The following is a 12,399-nucleotide window of genomic DNA, read 5'->3' on the forward strand; positions in this document are numbered from 1 at the left end:
CCGCGGAGAATGCCGGGAGCTGTAGTCCCGCCACGCCGCCAAAAGGCGCCTGGGCCCGCCCAGGCCTCCGCCGCGGGGACAGACGGGCGGAACCCGCTCGGTTTCGTCACCGCCACCTTTATTGGAGCTTCCCCCGGGGCACAGCCGCGCCACGGGCTGGCCCTCGGCAGCCTCGATCGCTGCCGGGGGCCGGGCAGGCACGGGGAGGAGGGCAGGGAGAGCTGCCCCCGGCTTCCCCGCTCCCCGGGGCGGCACCGGGGCCCCGTCGGGTGCACTGGGTCCTGTCCTGCGCTCCGGCCATTGCTCCTTCTCTCGGCTCCTCAGAGGAGGGTGTTCATCAGGGCCTGGGCCTGCTTCAGTTCTGCGGAGAGAGGGAGGAGATGCTGGGGAAGCCACTGGTGCCATAGCATCCCCCCCTCCCCGCCTCCAGCATCCTCTCCCTCCAGCATCCATCCCCCCTATCATCTCCCCCCCAGCATCCCCCTCCCCCCAGCATCCCCCCAGGGCCGGGGGGTCCCTGCTGTCACCCCTCCTCTGGCCTCACCTGCCAGCAGCACCCGGAACTTGTCAGCTGAGAGGGACATGGGGACAGCTGCCATCTTTCCGTGCTCCCCGTCCCGCACGTTGAAGGTCAGGTGCACGAGGGGCTCGTTGACCTCCCGCAGCTCGCTGGAGCTGAGGGTGTAATCCACCCGCCAGCACACCGAGCCCAGCTGGCTCACTGCAGCGGGCGGGCAGGCAGCATCAGCACCCCGGCTGGCCGGGGCAGGGTGCCCAGCCCCAAGCCCCACACCTCCCAACCCACACTCACGTCTCAGGCTGCAGGCCCTCAGGCTGTCCTGGAGGGAGCTCTGCTTCTCCTCGTAGGATCGGCACAACCCGCTGGCGTGCTCTGCCCCAGCAGGGAGAGACAAGGAAAGAAAACCACCTATTCACGCCACCCCATTCACGCCAGCCCCTCCACGGCCAAACCCCGGGTAAGTACCTGGAGGGGCTCCTGGGGATGGGGGGTGATGGGGACAACGTGGCTGCCATCTGACATTGACATTGACACCTGACATCGTGACTGGATCTGGGCATGCGGGGGGCAGTGCCGGGGGCTGCCAGCTCAGCCCTGGCACACCTCACCAGGCCCGGCCCCTGGGGACACCCCGAGGGTACCCCCTACCTTTGGGCAGCCCCAGCTGCTGCAGCTCGCTCGACAGGGACTCGCTGTCCACGTTGTGCTTGGCGGCGCTGGAGAGGATGAAGCCGAGGACGGCGATGGTCGCCTTCACATCCCCTGACTCTGTGGGTGGGATGGAGAGTTAGCTCCGTTCCCTCGGGAAGGCGTCCCCTGCCACATCACTGCCCATCCCCACAGCGCCGCTCCCAGAGGGGACCCCGCGCGGGGCTGGGGCAGCAGCACTCACCTAACTTGGCGTCAGAGGTCAGCTTCAGGATCTTCTCATACTGCGGGAGCAGAGCACGGGCCGTCAGGGCAAACACCAGGTACCGCACAGCTGCGGAATGCATGCGCTACCAACAGCCACGCTAACCACTCTTAACCTGAGTACTAATACTACTTAACATGTATATTAGTACTACACTGGCGGCGTTCTTAACCCTGAGGCTTGCATGAACAATCTGAAAGTCCATACTATTACAGAATTACACAGAATCACAGAATCATCTCGGTTGGAAAAGCCCTTGCAGCTCCTCCAAGCATGAACCTTTTACTGACCGTTCCCAACTCCACCAGATCCCTCAGCGCTGGGTCAACTTCTTAAACCCCTCCAGGGATGGGGACGCCCCCCCTGCCCTGGGCAGCCCATTCCAACGCCCAACAGCCCCTTCTGCACAGAAATCCTTCCTCAGAGCCAGCCTGACCCTGCCCTGGGCAGCCCATCCCAACGCCAAGCAGTTTTTTGCAATCAGGCAATTACAGCGGTGTAACTCTCCCCCACCACGGTGACCCCAGGGCGGGGGCCCCGTCCCGCTCACCTCGATGGCCTCCCCCAGCAGGTCCCGCAGCACCTGGGCGCAGATCAGCTTCAGCTTCACCGAGGACTGCGGGGGGGACAAGGAGGGTGAGCGCCGCGCCGGGCCGGGCAGGGCCGGGCAGGGGGCCGGAGGGGGCGCGGGCACTTAACGATTTTGGCCAGGGTGCTGATCTCGGCCAGGACCCAGTCGGGGCAGTCCAGGTCCCCGCAGAAGCGGAACCGCTGCGGGGGGAAGGCGCGGTCAGAGCCCGCCGCGGACCCGCCGCGGAGCCCCCCGCGCCCCCCGCCGCCGTCCCCCGCCCCACCATGTCGCCGCCGGTGCCCGGTGCCGCCGCAGATCCCGCCTCCGCGACCCGGAACCGCTCCCGGGCGGGGCGGGGAGCCCTGGGCGGGCGGGAGGAACCGCGGCCGCTCCGCCCGTCCCGCCCCACACACCGCCCTCCCGCCCCGGGCAGCCCGGCGGGGCCGCGGGGGCTCCCCGGGCCCAGCACCGCGGGGAGCTGCGGCCCCGGCCCGGGCCGGGCCCCCGCGCGGCGGGACGCTCCTCACAGCTCCCGGCCCTGGGCCGCAGCCCCCGGCTGCCCCGGCTCCGCTGGCGGACGCGCCGGCCCGGCCCCGGCCCCACGGGCGGTGGCTCAGCCCCACACCGGGAGTCGCGAAGGGTCTGTGATCCCCTCGCGTTACATTTACGTGAAACGACACCAGACGACCAGTTAAAATGTTTTACTTTGCGGGAGAAACAGCTTAAACTTGGAAAAGCATAATAAGCAATGTGGAAGAAGAGAAGAGAAGAGAAGAGAAGAGAAGAGAAGAGAAGAGAAGAGAAGAGAAGAGAAGAGAAGAGAAGAGAAGAGAAGAGAAGAGAAGAGAAGAGAAGAGAAGAGAGAAAATAAAAAGGGGGGGAGGGGAAGAAAAGGAGAAAAGAGCCAAATCCAGCTCACCACCCCTAGGTTCCAGTGTTTCTCAGGTCCAGTAATCTTGTGTGCTGGGTCCACACCCAGCAAAGTTTTCTGTTGCCTTTTAAGTTCATTTTACCAGGTGCTGAGCAGTCCAAGAGAGGCAGGTATCCCACGAGCTCCCCGCCATGAGCATGCACTGAGGGGGAATGGGGCACACCAACCCCCTCATCCAGCGGGGTCACCATCTCCCCCAGCCGCCTTCTCCCCCAGGTTCCCACAGATTTTTGCTGACTTCCTGCTCCTTGAGCAGTCATCCGGCTTCTGGAGCAGAAATGCTCTTATCAGTTCTTATCACCTCTCCGATGGCGAAGCCGTTAGCACAGACTTTGTGGTGTCAGGCTTACACAGGGACATTTGGTTCCACTCAGTCCACAGTCCACGTTTCCCCCCTTTGAGGCTTATCTAAGGAGTTTGTCAACACAACCATAAGGAGTGGGGGTGCATCCTTCCATACTCTCCCACTTCCTTTGGCAGCATTCCTTACACTAATCACAAAAGCCACAGCTTGTCCTTGAGGGTTTCTGTGTCAATGAATGTTTGAGGCATTTAATTCCTTCAGTTCCTTACACATGGTCAGTGTTTCAGCCCCAGCCCAACATTACCAAGAAGCAACAGGACAAGAGGAAATGGCCTCATGTTGTGGCAGGGGAGGTTTAGATTGGATATGAGGAAAAATTTATTCACCAAAAGGGTTGTCAAGCACTGAACAGGCTGCCCAGGGAAGTGGTGGAGCCACCATCGCTGCGAGTACTTAAAAGACGTGTAGAGGTGGCACTTAGGGCCATGGTTAGTGATGGACTTGGCAGAGTTCAGTTAACGGTTGGACTCAATGATCTTAAAGGTCTTTTCCAGCCTAAAAGATTGTACGATTATTTATTTCAGCCCCAGCCTCTGCCCCAGGGTTTTTATTTTCCCTCCAGTCCCAGGGCTTTTTTATTTCTGCTCCAGCTCTGGATCCTGTCAGCTCCAGCCCTGCACTATGTGTTTCAGATCTAGCCCCACATTATTTATTTCAGCTCCAGGCAGTGTTTATTTCAGCTCTAACCCTGGTCCTACAGTCTTTATTTCAGCTCCAGCCCCACGGTCAGTATTTCTAGCCCAACTCCAGCCCTGTGGTCTGTATTTCAGCCCAGCCCCAGCCCTACAGTTTTTATTTCAGACCTCAGCCTGCGGTATTTATTTCAATTCCAGCCTCACGTTTTTTAGTTCAGCCCCAGTTCTGCATCATTTTAGCTCCAGCCCCTCAGCTGGTATTTCAGCTCCAGCTCTGTGTTGTGTCAGCTCCAGCCCTGCTGTGTTTATTTCATCTCTAGCCCTACAATCTTTATTTCGGCCCCAGCCCCATAGTCGTTATTTCAGGTCTAGCTCCACCCTTAACAGATTTTATTTCAGCTCCAGCCCCATATCCTTCCCGCTGCGAGCTGCTCCAGGTTCTCACGGCAGCGCTGGGGCTGTTGAGAAGGTCGTAAATCAATCACCGTCACCACTCAAGTATCAGTATGAGCTGTCACAACTGTCCCAATAGTGGCTTAATTATCACGTCAGCCCCCCAGTGCGTAGCTCACCCACTGAGTTCAGCCTGGTACCTGCCGGCCTCACATGTTTTGGGGGCAAATGCAACCTCAGGTGAGGGTCCCATGGCCCTGCCCGACACCCCCCCACCTGCCCACAGCCCCCCAGGCTGGTGTTTGGGGGCTGGGAACAGCTGCTCGGCCTCTGGTTCCCCATCCCAAAAGGTGGCACTTGGGCTGGTCTGAGCCCCAAAAACACCCGCCCTGAGCCCAGCACACCCCTGGCTTGTCTTCAGCCCCAAACGCAGCACTTAGCTTTGTTTCAGGGGTCAGAACTCCCCAGCTGCTGTAGAAGCCCCAGGCCCTGGCAGGATAGGGGAAGGGGAAGCCCTTGACACCAGGCAGGGAGCACTAGATCAGGGGGACACCTCCGGTGGGAAGGAACCCTGAGATGCTGGGGGCAGTCCCCGCCTGTCTGGGAAAACTCCACTGCACTTTGTTATACTTTATTATTTTTAAGTTACTATTATACATTACCTTTATCACAATAATAAAATTATTATAATAAATAATAGTAGTAAAAATAATTGTTTTAATATCTTTAATTATTATTTAAGCCCCAGCACCCCACCACAGCCCCCTTGGGGAGCCAGTGTCGGCCTCCAGCAGCACAACCTCACCTAACCATTTAGGCTGGAAAAGACCTTTATGATCATCGAGTCCAACCATTAACTGAACCCTGCAAAGTCCACCACTAACCATGTCCCCAAGTGCCACCTCTACAAGTCTTTTAACCCCCCCCAGGGATGGTGACTCCGCCGCCTCTCTGGACAGCTTGTTCCAGTGCTTGACAACCCTTTCCGTGAAGAGATTTTTTTCCTAAAATCCAATTTAAACCTCCCCTGGCTCAACTTGAGACCATTTCTTCTGGTCCTATCGCTTAATACTGTAGAGCTGGAGCTGAAATAAAGACTATGGGACAGGAGCTGAAATAAAAACCCATAGGGCTAGAGCTGAAATAAATAACATAGGGCTAGATTTGAAATACACAGTGTGGGGCTGGAGCTGACATGACGCAGCTGGAGCTGAAATAAGACCCTGGGGCTGGAGGGGAAATAAAGATCCTGGGGTAGGGGCTGGGGCTGAAAAACTGACCATAGGGCTGGAGCAGAAACGACGACTGTGAGGCTGGAGCCTCTCTGAGTCTCTCACAGGCTTATGTTATCTAAACACAGACATTCTACCTGTCAAGCACACAAAGCTAAACCACAATTAGCGTGATATATGTGTTTTTTGCCACCCCAGCTGCAAGTCACTTGAGCATGTTTGCAGTCTTCCTCACGTTGTGTTCCCACACTCTGTTAAAAGTCTGTGCCAGGTTTTGGGGCTGGGGGACAGAGGGAGGAGCAGGAGGGAGGCACTGGAACGAGCAAAGAGCCTGTGGCATCACCAGGGCTTTCCAGGGACTGGCCCTGAGCAGGGGCCTGGTGTCAGCTGGCTCACCCAGGAGCACGGTGACACAGCAGTGGCATCCGAGGTACTGGCACTCAGCAAAACCCAGAGGGCCTTGGTACCCAGCATGGGGCTGTGTCAGGGACCCAGCAACCAGGATGCTGCTGGTGGCACCTTGGGGACATTGTGGGGTTCAAGGGCATTAGGCTGGGACCCAACAGCCACCACAGAGCAAGGCAGCTACCGTATCCCCATCGTTCCCCACAGCAACCTCCGACTGCTAAACAGCCCCGTTATGTCATTTCTAGATGGCCCAAGGTATTTTTTTTCCTGCCTTGTTTTTCTTCATTTCAGTTTGTTTTTTCCAGGCTGACTCTCATGCTCACTCAGCTCATTTGTTGGGGTTCCCCCTTTTTTTTTTGGCATGCTTGCTTTCATTGCTGTTAGTCGGGTGTTTCCTGCTTGTGCCTTCGGGTAAGTGTCACTTCTAGAAAACCAGTATTTAAAAAGCTTTCTATAGAATAACTTCCTTTTTTCCTCCTAAGTGTAGCAGAACTGGCCTGGTCATGCTGTGAGTTACTTTACTACTCTTTGCTCACATGCTGGGGGTAGATGACAGCCCAGAGAGGAGGTGAGTCAGTTCTGAGGAAGTTTGTGACCATTGATTTGCAAAGCCTACAGATTTGCGTTGGCAGACAACAGTGATATCTGCTTCATGCCTTCGTCTGAGCTCTGATTTTCTCAAGGTTTGGGGATGCAGCAGGTTTTTCCCCCTGAGGAGCTCGTTGCTTGTAGGTCATTTCCAGGCAGGAGCTGGCAGGGGAGAGTGGGAGTTGAGGAGCACCTGTCTGGCAGAAGGAAGGGAAACCAGGGAAGGGCTGGTTTTAGCCCCTCTCCTCCTTGGAAAGGAGCAGGAGAAGCTCAGCACATCCCTACTGGCAGCATCCAGGCTCCCTGCTCCCACAAGACCAGCCCTCATGGAGTGCAAGCAGGGACAAGCACCCCAAGAGCAGGATGGGGTCAGCTCTGCCACTCACTGCAGAGAGGATCTTTCTGCCTGCTGTCATGGTTTGAGCCCAGAGGGCAACTGAGCACCACACAGCTGCTTGCTCACTCCCTCAACCTCAGGAACAGGAAGGAAAAAATAAAACAAAAGGCTCAGGAATCAAGAACAGGGAGGGATGACTCACCCATTATGGTCACAGGCAAAAGACAAATTTGTTAGGGGAAGGAAAAGAACATCACTTTAATTCAAATGCCGCCACCACCACTTAGACAGTAGGACAATGAAAAGTATAACCATATCTCAAAATCACTTTCTCCCCCCCTTCTTCTCAGGCTCAGCTTTACTCCCAATTTCTCTCCCTTCTCCCCTTCAGGGGGGGGCAGGGGATTGGGGTTGTGGTCAGTCCATTACCTGTTGTATCTGCTGCTCCTTCCTTCTGAAACGAAGAAACTAGCTCAGCAGTCAGAGTCCAAGATAACGGTTAAGCAGGTATTAGTTATTAGCTCTGAGGATTCGCCACCATAAGGGCTTGACGTGCAGAGAGTTATAAAGCAGGTGTGTTTATTCCAGCCGAGGTGCAAGGGGATTTCTCCACAAAGCTTGCACACCATCTCTGGCAAGTAGCCAAATACTTATTACAACAAAACATACATATTCATGAGGAAGGGCTGGGTTATTACAATTAGCTCGGGGAATAGGTGTGATTATTATAATTATTCAAGGGGAGAAGTATGCGGTCCTCTTCACAGTGTCCCGCTGTTAGACAAAATCCAGATGTCTCCTTCCTAAATCGGCAAGATCATCCTCCCTAGATAGCATCTCTGAGTCCTTTTGTTCAAGCCTAAGTGCCCATTCAGGGCTTTGCTTCTGTTATCGACGAGTTGTCCTTTTAATTCATACTCCCGGGCTACTTGCTACTTTCTTATCATAGCCAACCCCCAAGCTATCGGGTAAAAACAAGTCTGGACAAGCAGGATTCTTAGACAATATTCAGAAATCATCATACGTTGCTGTAAGTAAATAATTTGCAAGGAAAGCGGTCATTTCTCTGTATCAGGCTCCCAAGAACTAGCAAGGGACATCAGTTTACATACACACAAATCATGCATATTCATTAGATTCCCTGGAAGGGAGTGTTTTATGATAATGAGTTCCCATAATTCATTTACATAATCCAAGCATGCATAATAAAAATAGAGTGAGTATCTTGTGTGGTCAAGGGAAGAAGTAGTCTTCTCCACTGTGTTCACGAGTTGACCTTCTTTCCAGAGCATGGCTGTGAAGTAAAATCTAGGTGCCGCCTTCCTAAACTAGCAAAATCATCCTCCCTAGACAGGATCTCTACGTCCTTTTGTTCGAGTCTCCCTTATCTTAGTTTGCCCATTCTAGGAGTTGCCTGTGTGTCCATTGAAGGCTTTGAGTCTGCTATCAGTGATTTACACAGGGAGATCTAAACAAAGAGGTTTAGGGAAACAGTTAAGGAGTCCTTGGGGGAAACAAAAAACACATCAAGGACTGCCAGAAATTCATTTGTTTGAGCCCTTTCACTTCTCAGGAGAAGCACTCTTCACACTCTTCCGTTTCTTCAGCGCGGGGTCCCTCTCACAGGGAGTTTGTCCCCTCCACAGACTTCTCAGACATGAGTCCTGCCCCTGGGCTGCAGCTCTTCCCGACCTGCTCCAGCGTGAGTCCCCCCCACGGGCTGCAGGGGGCATCTGCCCCCCCAGAGACCCCCACGGGCACAGGGCACAGCCAGCCCTCTCCCCACGGGCTCGGGGGGGTCTCTGCTCTGGCCTCAGTGGGCACAGAGGAGTCTCACTCAACTCCCACTGCCCCACCCCAGTTCCCCTTCTTAAATATGTCACTGCGGTGGTATGGCCACCGTCACCAACTGGCTTGGTCTTGCCCAGAGGTGGGTGCAGCTCAGAGCCAGGGGAGCTTTAAGAAGCTTCTCGAATGGCCCCTGCTGTAGCCCTGTGAGAAACTGAAGGAAGAAATCCCTCAAACAGTCATCGACAGAGAAAGCCTCAAGGACAACCTTTGGATTAGTCTAAGGAACATCACCCAAGGAAGCAGGAGTGTATCAATCCCCACTCCCTTGCAGTTGCATTGACAAACTCCTTAGATAAGGCCCAGAGGGGGAGACACGGACTGAGTGACACCAGGTATTTCCCCTCGAGCACAAGTACCACTAGCCCGATACTTTGTGGCTCTGTTGTGTAAGCCAGACACCTTGCTTGCCTTGCTACTGACTTCACACCTTCACCATTGAAGTGGTAACAAGAACTGATAAGAGGTGATCATTTCTGGGATGACCGATAAGAAGCATGAAGTCAGCAAATATCTCTGAGAACAGAGGAAAAAAAAAAAAGCTGGGCAGGGACAGTACAACTGACTCAAGTGGAAGCCCTTGGAACCCATGCTCCACCTTTATCTCTTATGGAAATGAGTTTGTGGAATGCCTGTCCCTCTCCTCATCTAGTATGCTAATCAGCTAATACATTGAATTTAAAATGCAACAGAAAACTTCAGTGTGTTCACCCAGCACCAAGATTACCAGACCCAAGACAACACTGGATCCAGGGGCAGTGATCCAGATTTGACTCTTTCTTTTCTTTCTTACAGATTTATAGAGGACCACATTGCTTATTATCCTTTTCCAAGTTTGAATTGCTCTGTACCAGAAGTAAAACATTTTAACCTGTCTTTTGGTGCCATTTCACCTTAATTTTACCCGAGGGGATCACAGAACCATTGCAATTCCCTGGGCTTCCAGTCCAGGTCATGACAAGCCCTCTCCCCCACTACCAAAAACCCTCCAACACACAAACCCAGCACACCTGCTTTGGAAAACCATGGGACTGGATGACCTTTGGTTGTAGGATAAAAAAAAGCAACTGGAAGTTCTTTTTGAAGTGAGAGTATGTAGAGCCTGCTTTCTGCCTCTGTGCAGAAGAGCACTCAGCAAGAAGGAAAAAAAAAACCTTTGCCTGGTAGTTGAGTAGGCAGCAATAAGCGCCACACCCCCCCACCCCCCCTTTACCTGTTGGGGTGAAGGGAAGCACCCAGTGAAGAGGGAGAAGGGCTGCTTTGCCCAGGGAGCAGCCCAGCACTAGATTCCCCCAAGCCAGCGTAAAGAAGGATGCATTTCCTAGAGCTACTTAGTAGTTAATCTAGAGGTGGACAAGACCAAGCTCAGCTTATTGTGGTCAGTTAGACCAGCAGCACAGAGCTTGAGGTGCTCAAAGCCAGGTCTGGCCAGGGAGAGCTTGTAGCTCTTAAGCAAGCCTGGGTTAAAGCATAATCCAGAGATGGGCTGGCAGGTGCCCATTCCAGCTGCCAGCCCCAGGAGCTGTACTCTGGTGGATGGAAGCTCAGGCCACAGCTGCCCTCCTGGGCAGGAGGGTTCAACATACAGAAGGAAATACCATCCACAGCTGGGTTTGACATTCTATAAATAGTTTAATCAAGTTCAACATACAAAATTATTTCTTTATACACCTGAGCCTGCATCCTTCTCCTGAAGCATTTGGCAGCTGCAGCCTGATGAGCACCTTCTAAGCAGCTCCCCCCATCAGCTGCATCTTCTCTCATCAGGCAGAGTCAGTTTGCCAGCATGTATGAGCATCCTCAGTGCCCTGTAAGTGAGAATGGGAAAGTCATTGTGCCCACCTCCAGCAAGGGCAGAGAGTGAGGTTTCCTTCCCTCCAGCCCCCCAGGGGTTTCTCCAACTCCTGACATTGGCCAGGACTGTCATCAGATATAACAGGGTCCTGCGACCTACAGAAACACCAGCTGTGCTTTGAGGCTCCAGCTCCAAAGCACAGAAGCTAACTCAACACACTTGCCTGTTCAGAGGGTGACTGGAACCCTCGGTTACCCATTTCAAAGGTCTGGGTCCCTGCTTCAAGGTCTCTTCTGTCCCAGAGGACTGCCACATCCCACCGGCCAAGCCTCTGGGTCCTCAGATACTATGGAGGAGAACACATCAGCTGCAGCCATGCCTGACCCCACACCAGTCCCTCTGCTCCGTGCTCACCTCGCACAGGGACTGGGGCTGCTTTGCCCTGGCTTGTCTATGCCTGCCCCAGCAGGTGACAGACACTCACCACCAGTAAGACAACAGGAACAATAATGATGCAGAGGCCGCACACAACCATGATGGCCACAGTGTAGTCGGGAAGGCCTGGTACAGGCTGGGGGGGCTCCAGGGTCTCCTCTGTGGCAGAGCACAGCAGTTAACACAGCCTGCACAACACAGGGGCTCTACCCTGCAAGGTGGCAGCCACACACCCTCCCTCAGGTCCCAGGTGGCCAGTCTAGGATGCCAATAACATCTATTTGTCACCCTCTACCCTTTCCAGATAACCCTTCCCTCCTGGCCTGTGCGAGCCTGCAGCAGAGCAGACTATGTCTCCACCCTGTGCAGAGGGATAGGGCGTGGTTGTTGCTAGAATTGTACTTTCGGATCAATCACTGCAAGCTAATCATCTCGCCAGCCAAGACATCTCAGCCTCCCTTTGCTTAAGCAATCTGGATCTTGTTTGTTGTAGATCTGCTCTGCTCACACATGGAGCCACAAGCTGGTGAAGCCTAGGTACCCACACCCCAAGGGGAAGCTTACCTCCCACAGCAAGAGAGTACGGGTCCACCTGGAAGTCTGAACCAGCCAAAGCCTTGCTTGGCCCAAGCGAGAGCACAAGTGTCTCCAAAACTTCCAGGCTGGTTGGAGCAGGGTGCTGGAAGACCACGTCCCCATGGCAGATCAAGGAACCGGGCCTGTGGACAGGGTTGGGAAGAGCTCCAGCAGCTGCCAGTCCTGCTGTGACCCCACAGCCCCATGCTGGGCTGTGGCTGCAGGCACAGCCAGACTCCTGCCTGGTTTTGCTCAGAAGGGCCCCAGGAGGATGTCTCTGCAACTGCATTGGTTTTACATCTGCTCTTTGGGGTGGAAGGGACATCCCTGGGGGTCCATCAAGTCACTCTTGAGACAGCAGGTAAATGCTTGACCTCAGCTCCTGCTACAAACCCTTCTGTGGCTGGGACTATACACCCGATAGCCATGACCTGTCGGCTGATGTCTGTAGGGAGACCTCCCCAGCTCTGTACACCCCTGCCCCTCCTCGCCACCCCAGCAGACCCTCTGCTTCCACTCACAGGAATCCTCTTATCACCACTTGCAGGAAGCTCTCATCGTCCCTCAGGGCTCTCGCCACCTGGAAGAGAAGTTATAAAACGCCCAACCAGCCTTTGGGGTGTTCCACCCAGCCAGCCCCCCACTTCCGCAGCCACGATGGAGCTGGGACAGCCACTATAGGAGGGACACGGGGCAGTTGCAGTCCCACAGCACCTCTAGGTCCCTGGCTACACTGTGGTGGCATGAACTACTGGAGCACCACCAGCAGAGGGAAAACATCCTGCCAATAAAGCCTCAGTGCCTGCCTTCAGCAGGTATCAGCCACAGCACTGGAGCTGAGGTCTGGTTTGGA

At 54.6% G+C, this 12,399-nt stretch overlaps 1 protein-coding gene across 1 annotated transcript; it reads right to left on the reverse strand.

Annotated features, from left to right (window-relative positions):
- Nucleotides 1-101: 101 nt before the first annotated feature.
- Nucleotides 102-2,337, reverse strand: COMMD4 (COMM domain containing 4). The gene is made up of 8 exons (XM_074917175.1): nucleotides 2,288-2,337; nucleotides 2,133-2,204; nucleotides 1,984-2,049; nucleotides 1,413-1,452; nucleotides 1,169-1,288; nucleotides 812-892; nucleotides 545-721; nucleotides 102-361 (listed from the first exon to the last, which is right to left on the reverse strand). The coding sequence occupies exons 1-8, from the start codon at nucleotides 2,288-2,290 to the stop codon at nucleotides 321-323; spliced, it is 600 nt and encodes a 199-aa protein (XP_074773276.1). The 5' UTR covers nucleotides 2,291-2,337; the 3' UTR covers nucleotides 102-320.
- Nucleotides 2,338-12,399: the final 10,062 nt, after the last annotated feature.

The sequence above is a fragment of the Athene noctua genome, chromosome 13 (genome assembly GCF_965140245.1).
Source record: "Athene noctua chromosome 13, bAthNoc1.hap1.1, whole genome shotgun sequence".
Taxonomy (NCBI): domain Eukaryota; kingdom Metazoa; phylum Chordata; class Aves; order Strigiformes; family Strigidae; genus Athene; species Athene noctua.